The following is a 16755-nucleotide window of genomic DNA, read 5'->3' as shown; positions in this document are numbered from 1 at the left end:
GGTTGGGATGTAGGGTTTGAGCGTAGCCTGAAGATAAGAAGGGTCACTTCCCCTTGTTGCTCCGTTGGCAAGCACCAGGGTCTTGAAGACGATGCGAGCTTCAACTGGGAAGCCAGTGGAGCAATTACTAATGACTACAAGCCACTTGTGTGTGTTTGCTGTTACTACCAATTACATTGACACTGTTAACTGAAAACCACACGAACATGGTGGTCTGCCTCATGGCCCAAATATTCAGCCAATCATTTCCGTGTTACCATTGGGCTTCAATTTGTTGTGCAGTCCTTTCGAGGCGGCGGCGCAGGTCATCAGCCAATTTCTTTAAGTCCAATGATGACGAGGGGTCGGTGTCCTGGGAGGAGGGAGAGGCAGAGGAGGGGTTGGACCCGGCAACCCCTGGAGACTGCCTGAGCCCGTCCACCAGAAAGCAGCCAAGGCGGAACGTGACACCTCGCTCCTACAGCAGCCTGCTGAAGTCAGACTCGGACGAAGACACGGGCGGAGAAGCAGCAGTCAAGAGTCCTGTAAAGAATCCTATCGCCCCAAGCTACCAAGGTAATTCCGTACACAGGGTTAGGGGCCTTAGTGTATGATGAAAATATAGGTCAATGCATATTCGTGCTTCTCCTGTTGAGTTGCACCACAACAAGATCCATTGAACTCCATCTTTGAAATGGAGTGATTTGACAGGTGGAGTTGAAGGATTTATAGCCATTAGCCAGGCAGATCAGAAGAAAAGGGTTGGATGTTAGAGACCATAGTGATTTGAGATTGAGGATGACAAGTGTTTGAGGATAGAAGTGCAGGTCAGAAATGCCAAAATACCATTGAGTGGTTTCAGGGTATTGGTTTGAGGTAGAGAGTTTGTTATTCGTGTGTTAAAACCCACTTGCTCTCTGACTGATGCTGCTCGCTCTGATCTCCTAGCTCCAGAGGAGGGCCCAGTGCCCAGTGACGTTGTAAGGCACCGCAGACCTGGGCCGCCCAAAGGACCACTGGGCCGACGCAGAGCCGACAAGGTAATTACCTGTAGAACTGCCTCTGCCTGACATTACTCACCCACGTTAAATCAAAACGACTACTATTAGATTAACTGATCAGTCTCTCACACTCTAACCTCCTCCTCTGTATGCAGGAGTGAGCAGCTCCAATAACCACTCCCATCAGAATTCATAATCAAATGTGCACTGTCTATTTTCTACTGTTGTCCCCTTCTTTTTGGTGCTGAAGCTTAAAATGTAATGTTAGTGTTCTAATACAAGTCTGACGTTGGGAAAAGCTTATGCCCTTCCTTTCACATCAATCGCCGACGCATGCATTTATACCGTCATTCAAAAATCCTCTGGATCCTCTGCAATCTTCATGACTTTTTCTGGAATCCAAAGACGCCGTGACTCAGTGTTTCTTTTGACAGGCATGATCTCGCTCGCTCTCACTCACAGTTAACTACTGTGGGTAATGGGTCCTCTTTCTTTCTGGTTTGACTAGGCATGCTTTAACAATGATTAGCATATCTAACCCTCTCTTAACTCCTCTCCTTCACTTCTCCTATCTACACTATTCTCTCAAAGCCAAAGGTAGTTTTGGTGGCTCGCCTCTTTTCCTCTACCTTGGTGCCGCTACCCCGCCACCTAGCATGTGACCGTGGTCGTGCTGTAACGCTGGTCCCCCTCTTTGGCTTAAGCATTCCCCCCCTTCACATGCACAGGGGAGCAACTCAGAGGAGCACCATCCAGGGCTGCTGGTCACAGAGAGCCACATAACAAGGAGCCCCAGCGAGCCCTGCCCACCCAGGATCCCACCGTTGCGGTTACAGTGGCGGCTGCAGGTGCAGCTGCAACGGTTGCCCCCATGTGTGGTGCAGTCGGTCATGCAGGAGGAGGAGGAGCCAGAGGAGGAGTCTTCACAGGAAGAGGAGGAGACTATTGTTAAAGAGGCGGTGCTGCAACATAATCCCAGAATTGATCCCCACTATGTCCTTCGTTCCCAGAATGCCGCAGAACACACACCAACTAACATCCTCGCCACCCTAGTCAACGGAGTCCCCCAAAAGGGCCACTTGAAGACCGGGACGCACCGGATCCGCGTAGACTTTAAGGTGAGGGTCTCTCTTTCAGATTATTTTATTAGCTCGAAATACCATTTGTAAATATTGCCATCTCCCTCCCGTACAAACAGTCATTAAGTCACACTATTATTGTGTTCTCTCTTCTTTCTCCCAGGAGGACTGTGCCGTCCAGAACGTGTGGTTGATGGGCGGTCTGAGTATCCTCACCTCCGTCCCAGTCACCCCTCATCCTGTCTGCCTGCTCTGTGCCAGCAAAGGACACCATGAGGTAACCATGGAAATGCATTTACAGAATATGCTGTGCCTGTGTTAGAATAATTACATTTCATTGTAGATAAGTGTGACTGCTTTGAAGGAAACTAGGAACCACACAGGAGGCGGCGTAGGCTTACTGAAGAGCTACCCTGGGTTATCTGGGAAAACAGTAGGTTTAGTGCAATATGTGTTCTCCTGGTGCTTGACTGCCTTACCACCTCCCCTCAGATGATCTACTGCCAGGTGTGCTGCGAGCCCTTCCACAGCTTCTGCCTCTGGCCGGAAGAGCGGCCCCAGGAGGAGAACAAGGAGAACTGGTGCTGTCGCCGCTGCAAGTTCTGCCACGTGTGCGGCCGGAAGCACAAGAACAACAAGGTGTGCATGTCAGCAGGATCCTCAAAAGTGAACTGAGATTTGGTAGTGTTTTCACCCCCAACTTTCACATTTGAAATGTACTGTTTCTTCCTTTAGCCTGTGTTGCAGTGCAGGAGGTGTCAGAACTGCTACCACCCCTCCTGTCTGGGACCCACCTACCCAAAGCCCATCAACTGTAACATGCCCTGGGTAAGTACCACAAATGCATTATTTATATTTCTGTGTAACTTTTTCTTCTCTCTGATTTACCACCATGTTTTAACTGCACTGTGGGTGAATACCCCCCCCCGACACCACACACAAACCCGACGCTCGAATCAACACTGGGTATGCCACAGTGGAGCAGTTTTTCGGGGTGAAGTACCTTGCTCAAGGGCACAACAATGGTGGATATGCTAGTAATGATCTGAAACAGCAACCCTCAGTTCTCAGCCAATTCAGTTCCCATTTTTCTTCGCCCTAACCTGGACTTGAACCAGCGACCTTCCGGTTACTTGTCCATCTCTCTAACCTTTGGGCTACCTGCCCCCGCGTCCCAGGTGTGTATGACGTGTATCCGGTGTAAGAGCTGTGGAGTGACACCAGGGAAGACCTGGGACATGGCCTGGAACCACGAGCAGGACCTCTGTCCCGACTGCAGCACGCTCCACGTCAAAGGTAGGACCTCAGCGAAACATTACAATCTGTGTATAACTAGTAAGACGTAATGTGGTATTAACCAGAATATTACAGATGAGACACAAATGTTCATGATGTTACCACGGTAACGTGACTTGTTCGTGCCTGTGAGATTGAGTCTGGCTAGTAGAAGCGCTGTCTTCTCTTCCCTAGCAGTTGGAACTCAAACATTGAAAAACAACCTAGATTGTGAACAAAACATTGTACATTTCCAAGAAACACTTCATTAGACTTTCATTTCAAGTAAATTAGAACAACTTTTATGCCTGTGCACAGCGTTTTTTAAAAGGAATCTTTCACTCAGCTCTTCACGTGCGCACAGCCCTCAGCCAGGCGGGGTTGCAGTGCGAGGTGGGATAGGCTATATAGGTTTCGTAGTCCTTTGACTTTGTGCGATATTTTTACCAGCTATGGAAGATATATATATAATCACCTAGCAGCATTTATTTGACTATAAATGTGATCATACTAGACTATTTTTATTCACAAATGTGTCCTGAAATGCTTGCGCTGTCGAGCCGTGACCAGCCGCCAACATGGCTGGTGATATAGCCATCTTACCCGCCAATGACTAAATTGATCCGCAGGTGGTGGGTGTTGATTTCATGACCTGAAAGTATAGACAAAACTCCAGGAACAGTCCAAGAAGAGAGGGATGAGAGCAGTTGTATAGCTGATACTTTGTCTGGACCTTCTTGTCATGTTATGCATTTGTTTAATTTCCCCATTTGATTACTGTAGTACATCTGATTTGTTTTACAAGGGAACTTCTGCACCATCTGCTCCAAGTGTTACGAGGAGAAGGACCACAACAGTCAGATGATGGAGTGCTCCAGGTGTAGCCACTGGGTACATTCTAAATGTGAAGGTCTCTCTGGTGAGTGGGACTAATATTTCAGCTTTAAAACTGTCTTCATCAAGGGGATGTACAGCAGGGGTGGCCAACACTCATCACAGAGGGTTTCTGGTTGGTATGCAGGCTTTTGCTTCAGCCCTACACTTGATCCAGCTACCACACACACCTGATCCAGAAATCGGGTGTTTTAGAGATAAGGGCTGGAACAAAATCCTGCAAGAGGGTACCTCTCCAGGCGAATGGGTGACCACCGCTGTGAACAGTATGTAGGGGAAGATGCCACCTCAATCAAAATATAGGCCCTAATTTGAGGGATCAGAACAACTCTCACTATAAGTCTACTCCATGACATTGAAATTCTTCCTCTCTTCTGTCTGTCAGATGACCTGTATGAGATCATGTCCAGCCTGCCAGAGAGCGTAGTGTACTCCTGTACACCCTGCAGCCAATCACAGCCCGGCTCCTGGAAGGATGAGCTGAAGGACAGGCTGAGGGCGGGGCTAGAGAAGGTGCTGGCCAACCTCCTTTCTGACTCCTCTGCCCAGCACCTGATCACCTGCAGGGAGGTACGGACTGCCTCCATCACAGTAGAGTCATCAAGTAGTCACGAGTCAGACATACTTTCGCTCTGTATCCAAAAACAACTCAAATGTTTAGACTGTCTTATCTATTGTATATCCCTCAACGCTGACCCTCCGACAGCAGTCTCCATGTACTATGCTGTTATTTCCCCTGTAGTGTGAGGAATCCACCGAACCAGATGCTTTCAGGGACAAACACCAGCCCATCTGCGACCTACATGCCGTGGGTCAAAAATTTGAAGGGCGACAGTACACTTCACTGGTGAGATACCTCAGTCCTTTTTAAACATTTGAATTATGCCACATGAAAACTATTTAGACCTAGAGGTTGTCGATTTTGCTCTCGGGGCATCAATATTCTACTCTTTTCAGACCACATTCTGGTCACTTTCTACAGTCAGTTCCTTCCGAAAGCATTCACACCCCTTGACTTTTTCCACATTTTGTTGTTACAGCCTGAATTTAAAATGTATTAAATATAGCTTAGATTAGATAAGAATTTTGTTTGTAGAAAACTCTAGATATTAAAGAATTAAAAGCTGAAATGTTTTGAGTCAATAAGTATTGACTTTGTTATTGCACGCCTAAATAATTTCAGGAGTAAAAATGTGCTTAACAAATCACATAAGTTGCATGGACTCATTCCGTGTTCAATAATAGTGGTCAACATGGTTTTACCCCACACACATCTGTAAGGTCTCTCAATTGAGTAGTGCATTTAAAGCACAGATTCAACCACAAAGATCTGGGATGTGTTAGGTTTGAAATTAACCGAGTAAAAACTCACGGACGATTGTTAAAGCTCAAACCAAGTTTATTCCCCCAAAGGGTCAGACAGCTGATCAGACAAAGACATGTTTCCACCAGCACAAGTATATATACCCCCCTTTAGGTGGAGTCTCCTCCACCCCTCTAAACATTACATCTTTGTTGCTAGGCAGGAAGTTAAGTGATGCGGGCAGTAAACTGTTCCTTCTCCCTTAATCTGACCTGACCTTAGCCCCCATTCCTCACCAATCCATATCTCTCCATCCTTATCAGTGACTGACTGAAACCATGTGATTGCCTTTCCTTTTTTCAGTACATTCCAAGCTTAATTGCCTCCACCATATACATTCCTCCATTAACTTCTGGTGTAGAAACCACACTATGGCACTCTTCATTTCCATAGGATACCCGATGATAAACAATATTTCAAGTTTAGGAGTCAGAACGTGTCAGTAGTTTTTTTCAATACCTCGCAAAATAGGGCACCGATTGATAGATTTGTCACATGCCCCGAATACAACCAGTGTGGCAAGACTTGAAAATGGTTGTCTAGCAGTGATCAGCAATCAACTTTTTAAAATTATAATGGGCATGTATTGTACAATCCAGGTGTGCAAAGCTCTTAGAGACCCAAAAATACATCGCTGTAATTTCCACCAAAGGTGCTACTACAAAGTATTGACTGGGTGTATACTTATGTAAATTTGATATTTCTGTATTTCCTTTTCAATGAATTTGCTAACATTTATAAAAACGTTTTTACTTGGTATTGTGGGTGAAAATAATTATATATTTAAGCCATTTTTGCATTCAGACTAAACAACGATGTGGAATAAGTCACATTGTTGTTATAGTCTGAAGGCACTGTCGACATTTTGGTCATTTAGCAGATGCTCTTATAGCTCATATAGACGCTCTAATAGTACAGTAAATTGAATCCTATGTGTTGTGATAATTGCGCTGTTTGCTCTAACCTGTTAATTCATATGCCTTGCGACTGTGATCTAAAGGCCGAGACAATAAGAAGACAGTGGCAGAATCACACCTTTTTGTTTAATCACAAAACCGTATAGCAACCTCTGTCCACAAAGCATATTGCATGTACAGTAACAGACAGTTACATGACCTACAGCATGGTCAAGCAGGTTAATGCTTCCTACATGTTCTGACCGCTAAACAACTATTGATTTAGAACACAGAGTTACCACAAGTCACAAAGATAACATGAGGTGCTTACACTATTCCAGCACCATTTATTTAAACTTCCACATCATCAAATCACCTCCGCTTAGTCTAACACAGTGACAAATAAAAGATACCAAAAAACAAATTTAGTCCAGTCAACGTAAGCTGTGGCTGTCGATGGTTCTGATTTTTATGTGTGCATGTTCGTGCAAGTAGATAAAACATGACTCGCTCTACTTGTAGAGAAATGCCAATGCCATCCTCCTCTTTCATGTTGATGAAACGGTCTAACTCTGTCATACAGTACACACTTTATTTTTTGTTGTCCTAGGCTATCTGGCTAAAATGCTTGCTCGCTAGCCTAACTTCAATTCACGGGCAACGTTAGCTAGTTAACATTAGCCTTCTACATCTAGCTACATATTGAACTTCCAGCCTCTCAGGCCAGGGGCACAACAATAAATTAGTTAATGGTTGGATCAGAATTGCCGTTATAGTCATTGGCTAGTACGGAGAATTAAGAAAAACCACATCGCCAAATCCCTGTTTCCATCCATGGCTAATTTAGGAAAGGGCCCATTTTTAGCTAAGTGACGTATGCTCTCAATGGGATTTGATAGGATGCCAAATCCAAGCTGGCTTCCCTTGACACTTATTTTTGTTGGTGCGCCAGGACCATTCACAGTTCCGCTCGCTCAGTTTAGCTTAATGCTGATTGGCAATTATTATTATTTATTTATTTTTGTCAAGGGAGGTCAGATGCTCGCTGGCTTCCCTTGCCTTGAATGCTACGGGCGGCAACAATGTCATACTCATTTGGACCAGACGGCATCAGAAAGTTTGCCTACACGTAGAGAGACAGAGGGGCGCTGTTTCGCTCGCTCTGATGCTTTTTCCTGTGAAATACATTCAGCTTCTTGCGAATTTAAGAAACATTATGAAACGCAGAGACTAAATGTATATATAGATTTTTGGGGGAAGCCTGGCTTACCTTGGCATCCATTAATACACACCACTGCGTCTGTCTCCTAAACTTGACAATGTTCTTCCTTTTCTTTTGCACCCCAGTATCTCTACTTGAACATCATCATCTGCACATCTATCACTCCAGTGTTAATGCTAAATTGTAATTATTACGCCTCTATGGCCTATTTATTGCCTTACCTCCCTAATCTTACTACATTTGCACACACTGTACATATACTTTTTATATTGTGTTATTGACTGTACGTTTGTTTGTGTCGCACTGCTTTGCTTTATCTTGGGCAGGTCGCAGTTGTAAATGAGAACTTGTTCTCAACTGGTTAAATTAAGGTGAAATTTAAAAAAAAAAAATCTGCTTTTGTCAACCAATCAGAAATCGTTCCATGAGGATGTTGTCATGGTGATGAGGAAGTGGTTGAAGGAGGAGTCGTCTCTCCCTGAGGGCCTGAGTCCCACCTGTTTGGCCAGGTCTCACTACCTGAAGGTTAGTAGAAAGACCTTTCCTCCATTAATGCTATAGACATTGTTATGGGCCATACTTGGCCAAATCATTATTGTTTGTTTGCCTATTTACTCAGATTAGTAGTGTCCGCATTCAAAAAATTGATTTTCTGAGCTATTTGATAAATTTTTTCAATTAATAAAACAGCATAAAATAACTCTGAAAGTCTCTCTAGTGGACCTTTTGCGTATTGACTCCCCTTAATGATGTACAAAGATCACTCACTGAGTATATCTGTCCTTTCAGTTGCTGGAGGAGACTTTCAGTTGGTTTCATAGCCAAGATCAGAAAATGTGGGACCCACTCTCCAAAGATTTCCCAAGGTAAATGGATACGCTATGTGATATGACTGTGTATGTTATACATTTTGACCGACTTTCTCACATTTCCGCCAAGAAGAAAAGAAAAATAATCTCCCTGAACAAATCAACTATGACAAGAAATAGTTTTGCCTAAAGATAAAGCAAGCATAGAATACTTGTTTTTAAAAAGCTAGCAAAGAATACTACTTTAACCCCCTAGAGTCGATCTCCGCACCCCCATGGGAGTCTTATTAGCAAAATTAATTTGGGCTGATTTCAAGTTTTCATAGCAATCGGTAATCGTCATTTTTGGATGCCAATTATGGCCGATTACATTGCAATCCACGAGGAGACTGCGTGGCAGGCTGACCATCTGTTACGCGAGTGCAGCAAGGAGCCATGGTAAGTTGCTAGCTAGCATTTAAACTTATCTTATAAAAAACAATCAATCTTAACATAATCACTAGTTAACTACACATGATTGATGATATTACTAGTTTAACTAGCTTGTCCTGCGTTGCATATAATCAATGCGGTGCCTGTTAATTTATCCTCAAATCACAGCTTACTTCGCCAAACGGGTGATAATTTAACAAAAGCGCATTCGTGAAAAAAGCACTGTCGTTGCACCAATGTACCTAACCATAAACATCAATGCCTTTCTAAAAATCAGAAGTATATTTTTTTTAACCTGCATATTTAGTTAAAAGAAATTCATGTTAGCAGGCAATATTAACTCGCGAAATTGTCACTTCTCTTGCGTTCAGTGCAAGCAGAGTCAGGGTATATGCAGCAGTTTGGGCCGCCTGGCTCGTTGCGAACTGTGAAGATAATTTCTTCCTAACAAAGACCGTAATTAATTTTCCAGAATTTTCCAGAATTATGACACAACATTAAAGGTTGTGCAATGTAACATGAATATTTTGACTTAGGGTTGCCACCCGTTAGATAAAATACGGAACGGTTCTGTATTTCACTGAAAGAATAAACGCTTTGTTTTTGAAATGATCGTTTCCGTATTTTACCGTATTAATGACCTAAGACTCGTATTTCTGTGTGTTTATTATATTATAATTAAGTCTATGAATTGATATTTGATAGAGCAGTCTGACTGAGCGGTGGTAGGCAGCAGTAGGCTCGTAAGCATTCATTCAAACAGCACTTTCCTGTGTTTGCCAGCAGCTCTTCGCAATGCTTGAAGCACAGTGCTGTTCATGACTTCAAGCCTATCAACTCCCAAGATTAGGCTGGCAATACTATAGTGCCTATAAGAACATGACGCCCAGACAGCCAATCTGAAAACGTCTGTCTGTAGCGTACGAACAGTTCGGGCTACACACTAATATGACCCCTTTGTGGAAAGGTGAGACTCAAGAACACATACATGTTGTGTTGCTCTAGGACGCCCACAGGCCTCACAAGACTCATCTGAAGCTCCCCCGTACCAGTTGAAATTTTATTTCTATGTGTATATATATACAGTTGTAGTCGGAAGTTTACATACACTTCGGTTGGAGTCATTAAAACTCGTTTGTCAACCACTCCACAAATGTCTTGTTAACAAACTATAGTTTTGGCAAGTCGGTTAGGACATCTACTTTGTGCATGACACAAGTAATTTTTCCAACAATTGTTTACAGACAGATTATTTCACTTATAACTCACTGTATCATAATTCCAGTGGGTCAGAAGTTTACATACACTAAGTTGACTGTGCCTTTAAACAGCTTGGAAAATTCCAGAAAATGATGTCATGGCTTTAGAAGCTTCTGATAGGCTAATTGACATCATTTGAGTCAATTGGGGGTGTACCTGTGGATGTATTTCAAGGCCTACCTTCAATCTCAGTGCCTCTTTGCTTGACATCATGGAAAACTCAAAATAAATCAGCCAAGACCTCAGGGAAAAAAATTGGGGACCTCCACAAGTCTGGTTCATCCTTGGGAGCAAATTCCAAATGCCTGAAGGTACTACGTTCATCTGTACAAACAATAGTTTGAAATTATAAACATGATGGGACCACGCAGCTGTCATACCGCTCAGGAAGGAGACATGTTCTGTCTCCTAGAGATTAATGTACTTTGGTGTGAGAAGTGCAAATCAATCCCAGAACAACAGTAAAGGACCTTGTGAAGATGCTGGAGGAAACCCGGTACAAAAGTATCTATATCCACAATAAAACGGGTCCTATATTGACATAACCTGAAAAGCCGCTCAGCAAGGAAGAAGCCACTGCTCCAAAACCGCCATAAAAAAGCCAGACTACGGTTTGCAACTGCACATGGGGACAAAGATTGTACTTTTTGGAGAAATGTCCTCTGGTCTGATGAAACACAAATAGAACTGTTTGGTCATAATGACTATTGTTATGTTTGGAGGAAAAAGGGGGAGGCTTGCAAGCCGAAGAACACCATCCCAACCATGAAGCACGGTGGTGGCAGCATCATGTTGTGGGGGTGCTTTGCTGCAGAAGGGACTGGTGCACGTCACAAAATAGATAGCATCATGAGCCAGAAAAATTATGTGGATATATTGAAGCAACATCTCAAGACATCAGTCAGGAAGTTAAAGCTTGGTCGCAAATGGGTGTTCCAAATGGACAATGATCCCAAGCATACTTCCAAAGTTGTGGCAAAATGGCTTAAGGACAACAAAGTCAAGGTATTGGTGTGGCCATCACAAAGCCCTGACATCAATTCTATAGCAAATTTGTGGGCAGAAGTGAAAAAGCGGATGCGAGCAAAGATGCATACAAACCTGACTGTTACACTTGCTCTGTCACGGAGGAATGGGTCAAAATTCACCCCTTATTGTAGGACGCTTGTGGAAGGCTACCCAAAACGTTTGACCCAAGTTAAACAATTTAAAGGCAATGCTTCCAAATTCTAATTGAGTGTATGTAAACTTTTGACCCACCGGGAATGTGATGAAAGAAATAAAAGCTGAAATAAATCATCATTGAAGGTCCCTCGTACTATTATTCTGACATTTCACATTCTTAAAATAAACTGGTGATCCTAACTGACCTAAGACGGGGAATTTTTACTCGGATTAAATGTCAGGAATTGTGAAAACTGATTTTATATGTATTTGGCTGAGGTGTATGTAAACTTCCGTTTTCAACGGTATGTGTGTGTATATAGATATGTGTGTGTGTGTGTGTAACACTGTTTAGTGCCAAAAATAAGGGGTTAAGTACATGTAATAAAAAATCTATTATTGTTTCCTGATCTTTCTTATACTGTATCACTCAGATATACAGTGTATTCGGAAAGTTTTCAGACCTCTTCACTTTTTCACATTTTGTTACGTTGCAACCTTATTCTAAAATGCAGGAAATTGTATTTTTTCCTCATCAATCTAAACACAATACCACATAATGACAAAGCAATTTTTTTGAGAATTTATATTAAAAATATTGAGACTCAAAATTGAGCTCAGGTGCATCCTGTTAACATTGAGCATCCTTGATGTTTCTTCAACTTGTAGTCGACCTCGAATCAAATTGATTGGACATGATTTAGAAAGGCACACATTTGTCTATATAAGGTCCCACCGTTGACGGTGCATTTCAGAGCAAAAACCAAGCCCTGAGGTCGAAGGAATTGTCTGTAGAGCTCCGAGACAGGATTGTTTCGAGGCACAGATCTGGGGAAGGGTAACAAAACATATCTGCAGCATTGAAGGTCCCCAAGAACACAGTGGCCTCCATCATTCTTAAATGGAAGAAGTTTGGATCCACCATAACTCTTCCTAGAGCTGGCTGCAGTGCCAAACTGAGCAATCGGTGGAGAAGGGCGTTGGTCATGAAGGTTACCAAGAACCTGATGGTCACTCTGACATGGCTCCGGATTCCTCTGTGGAGATGGTTGTGCTTCTGGAAGGTGCTCCCATCTCTGCAACACTCCACCAGTCAGGCCTTTATGGTAGAGTGGCCAGACAGAAGCCGCCACTCAATTAAAGGCGCATGACCGACCGCTTGAAGTTTGCCAAAAGGCACCTAAAGGACTCTAAGATTCTCTGGTCTGGTGTAAATAAGATTGAACTCTTTGGCCTGAATGCCAAGGGTCATGTCTGGGTGAAACCAGGCAAACCTGGCACCATCCCTACTGTGAAGCATGGTGGTGGCGGCAGCATCATGCTGTGGGGATGTTTTTTAGTAGCAAGGACTGGGAGACTAGTCAGGATCGAGGGAAAGATGAACTGAGCAAAGGACAGAGATCCTTGATGAAAACCTGCTACAGAGCGCTCAGTACCTCAGACTGGGGTGAAGTTTCACCTTCCAACAGGACAACGTCCCTAAGCTCACAGCCAAGACAACGCAAGAGTGGCTTTGGGACTCTGAAGTCTCTAAATTTCCTTGAGTTGCCCAGCCAGAGCCTGGACTTGAATCCGATCAAACATCTCTGGAGAGACCTGAAAATAGCTGTGCAGCAATGCTTCCCATCCAACCTGACAGAGCTAGAGAGGATCTGCAGAGAAGAATGGAAGAAACTTCCCAAATACAGGTGTGCCAAGCTTGTAGCTTTATACCCAAGAAGCCTCAAGGCTGTAATCACTGTCAAAAGTGCTAAAACAAAGTACCGAGTAAAGGCTCTAAATAGTTATGCAAATGTGACATTAACTTCACATTTTTTAAAACCTGTTTTTGCTTTCTCATTATGCTGTATTGTGTGTGTGTATTGTTTGTTTTTTTTAAAATCAATTTTAGGTCAAGGCTGTATTGTAACACAATGTGTGAACAGTGAATGGGTCTGAATACTTTCTGAATATGCACTGTATAACAGACACTTCAGAACAAACTTCCTTTAGATTTTTTGGGGGGGGACTATTTGTTGTTCCATGTAGTGAATCAAAGTTATTCAATGCGCTTGTATAGGCTAATAGCATTAAGGCCAAATAATTCAATAATTGTTTTATATATTTCTTTGATACTTCAAAGAAATGATCGATATGACAACAGCCAGTGAAAGTGCAGGGCGCCAAATTCAAACAGAAATCTCATAATTAAAATTCCTCAAACATACAAGTATTATACACCATTTTAAAGATAAACTTGTTGTTAATCCTACCACAGTGTCCAATTTCAAAAAGGCTTTACGACGAAAGCATACCATGCGATATGTTAGGTCAGCACCTAGTCACAGAAAAACACAGCCATTTTCCCAGCCAACGAGAGGAGTCACAAAAAGCAGAAAAAGAGAAAATGAATCACTAACCTTTGATCTTCATCAGATGACACTCATAGAACTTCATGTTGCACAATACATGTATGTTTTGTTCGATAAAGTTCATATTTATATCCAAAAATCTGAGTTTACATTGGCGTGTTATGTTCAGTAGTTCCAAAACATCCGGTGATTTTGCAGAGCCACATCAATTTACAGAAATACTCATAATAAACATTGCTAAAAGATACAAGTGTTATGCATGGAATTATAGATAAACTTCTCCTTAATGCAACCGCTTTGTCAGATTTCAAAAAAGCTTTAAGGAAAAAGCACATAATGCAATAATCTGAGTACAGCGCTCAGAGACCAAAACAAGCCATACAGGTACCCGCCATGTTGTGGAGTCAACAGAAGTCAGAAATAGCATTATAAATATTCACTTACCTTTGATCTTCATCAGAATGCACTCCCAGGAATCCCAGTTCCACAATAAATGTTTGTTTTGTTCGATAAAGTCCATAATTTATGTTCAAATACATCCTTTTTGTTCAAGTTTAGTTCACAAATCCAAATTCACACGGCGCAGGCACTTAGTTCAGACGACAGTTCCATTACATTTTGTAGAAACATGTCAAACGATGTGTAGAATCAATCTTTAGGATGTTTTTATCATAAATCTTCAATAATATTCCAACCGGACAATTCCTTTGTCTTTAGAAAGGAAAAGGAACGCAGCTAACTCTCACGGGCGCGCGCCTGACTGAGCTCATGGCATTCTGCCAGACACCTGACTCAATCAGCTCTTATTCTCTCCTCCTTCACAGTAGAAGCCTGAAACAAGGTTCTAAAGACTGTTGACATCTAGTGGAAGCCTTAGGAAGTGCAATCGGACCAAATTCTACACTGTATATTGGATAGGCAAAGACTTAAACCTACAAACCTCAGATTTCCCACTTCCTGGTTGGATTTTTTTCTCAGGTTTTTGCCTGCCATATGAGTTCTGTTATACTCAGACATCATTCAAACAGTTTTATAAACTTTAGAGTGTTTTCTATCCAAATCTACTAATAATATGCATGTCTTAGCTTCTGGGCCTGACTAGCAGGAAGTTTACTCTGGGCACCTTATTCATCCAAGCTACTCAATACTGCCCCCCCCAGCCATAAGAAGTTAAAATTCTAAATCAAATAGCAAAATTATCATATATATGACACAATTAAAACAATTCCAGATATAAAGTATGTAGACACCAAATGAATGGATTTGTCTATTTCAGCCACACCTGTTACAGACATGCAATTGCCATAGACAAACATTGGCAGTTGAATGGCCTTCTGAAGAGTTCAGTGACTTTCAATGTGGCACCATCATAGGATGCCACCTTGCCAACAAATCATTTCAGAGAATGCTACCTGCCCCAATACATGGTGCCAACTGTAAAGTTTGGTGGAGGAGGAATAATGGTCTGGGGCTGTTTTTCATGGTTAGGGCTAGGCCCCTTTAGTTCCAGTGAAGTGTAATCATAACGCTACAGCATACAATGAAATTCTAAATGATTCTGTGCTTCCAAATATGTGGGAACAGTTTGAAGGCCATTTCACGGGGACATGACAATGCCCCCGTGCACAAAGTGCGGTCCTTACAGAAATGATCTGTGTGGAAGAACTTCAAAGGCCTGCACAGAGCCCTGACCTCAACCCCCATTGAACAACTTTGGGATGAATTGGAACGCCGACTGCGAGGCAGGCCTAATCGCCCAACATCTGTGCCCTACCTCACTAATGCTCTTGTGGCTGAATGGAATCAAGTCTCCGCGGCAATGTTCCCAACATCTAGTGGAAAGCCTTCCCATAAGAGTGGAGGCTGTTATAGCAGCAAGGGGGACCAACTTCATATTAATGCTCATGATTTTAGAATGAGATGTGTGATGAGCAGGTGTCCACATATTTTTGGTCATGTAGTGTAGCTTAGTAGGAACCCCCCCCCCTCCTCACTCTTCAGGCTTAGACTGTTTAGTGCCAAAAATAAGGGGTTAAACACAAATATTTCCTGATCTTTCTTAAATCTAATATTTTTTATTATTATTTTAAATTATTTAACCTTTTATTTAACTAGGCAAGTCAGTTAAGAACAAATTCTTATTTACAATGACGGCCTACACCGGCCAAACTCGGACGACGCTGGGCCAATTGAGCCACCCTATGGGACTCCCAATCACTGCTGGTTGTGATACAGCCTGGATTCGAACCAGTGTGTCTGTAGTGACGCCTCTAGCACTGAGACGCAGTGCCTTAGATATAGCACAGACACTTCCAAACAAACTTTCTTTTAGAATATTTTTTTGTGTGTGTGTGGGGTGAATAGATTATCTCTATTGAATCATATTTGTTGTGTTTGTATGTGCTAATAGCAGTAAGGCAAAATACTATTTTTCTTGTATGTTTGCTACTTAAATGGGTCGTACAATTCCCAAATCAAATAGCTAAATGATCCTTGGTATGACCTTAAAACAATATCATATAGCTTGCAGCACGCCTCCTTCCCCTGACTTAGACAGGATCTAGACTCTTATGGGTTAAAAATTGTTTGCTCTGTTGCTGAGCAAGTCTGCCCCCTCTTCTGTCTCAGTGGTATGCTCCCCGAGGCAGTTCTTCCTCCATCTATGGAGCACAGCTATGCACAGTGGCTGGAGAGGACGTACCAAGTTACCAGGGGTTCAGGGTTTCTCCAGCAGGGGAACAGCATCCCTCCCCCATCCTCAGTCACCACCCATCAGCCCTGGGCGCTGGAGGGCGTCCCACTCAAATCCCAAGGTATGTAGTCTATGGCTGTTTCCCAAATAGGGAGTCTGGTCATAGGCATAGGGCTATGGTCAACTGTAGTGCACTATACAGCTCTGTAAATTAAGATACCACTGCAGAATGATCAGTTTCTCTGGTTTTACTATTTATAGGTATGTGTTTGGGTAAAATTAATTTAAAAAAAAATATTCTATAAACTACTGACAACATTTCTCCCAAATTCCAAATA

The 16755-nt window shown here is 42.7% G+C and overlaps 1 protein-coding gene across 2 annotated transcripts in view; it reads left to right on the top strand.

Moving 5' to 3' along the window:
• The window catches only part of LOC129819608 (histone-lysine N-methyltransferase 2B-like), a 63251-nt gene that overhangs the window by 19545 nt on the left and 26951 nt on the right, over positions 1-16755 (top strand). Inside the window, exons 9-21 of one of the 2 annotated variants that reach the window (XM_055876003.1) lie at positions 283-555; positions 928-1019; positions 1991-2098; positions 2223-2336; positions 2552-2698; positions 2795-2887; positions 3238-3355; positions 4140-4253; positions 4614-4798; positions 4971-5075; positions 8124-8234; positions 8499-8575; positions 16354-16538. In XM_055876003.1, coding sequence (XP_055731978.1) covers positions 283-555; positions 928-1019; positions 1991-2098; positions 2223-2336; positions 2552-2698; positions 2795-2887; positions 3238-3355; positions 4140-4253; positions 4614-4798; positions 4971-5075; positions 8124-8234; positions 8499-8575; positions 16354-16538 — 1722 coding nt within the window. Of the gene's footprint in view, positions 1-282; positions 556-927; positions 1020-1708; positions 2099-2222; positions 2337-2551; positions 2699-2794; positions 2888-3237; positions 3356-4139; positions 4254-4613; positions 4799-4970; positions 5076-8123; positions 8235-8498; positions 8576-16353; positions 16539-16755 lie in introns of both variants that reach the window. The other variant, XM_055876002.1, reaches the window with a different exon arrangement.

This window comes from Salvelinus fontinalis, chromosome 22 (assembly GCF_029448725.1).
Source record: "Salvelinus fontinalis isolate EN_2023a chromosome 22, ASM2944872v1, whole genome shotgun sequence".
NCBI lineage: Eukaryota > Metazoa > Chordata > Actinopteri > Salmoniformes > Salmonidae > Salvelinus > Salvelinus fontinalis.
This window is presented reverse-complemented; position numbering and strand designations above follow the sequence as displayed.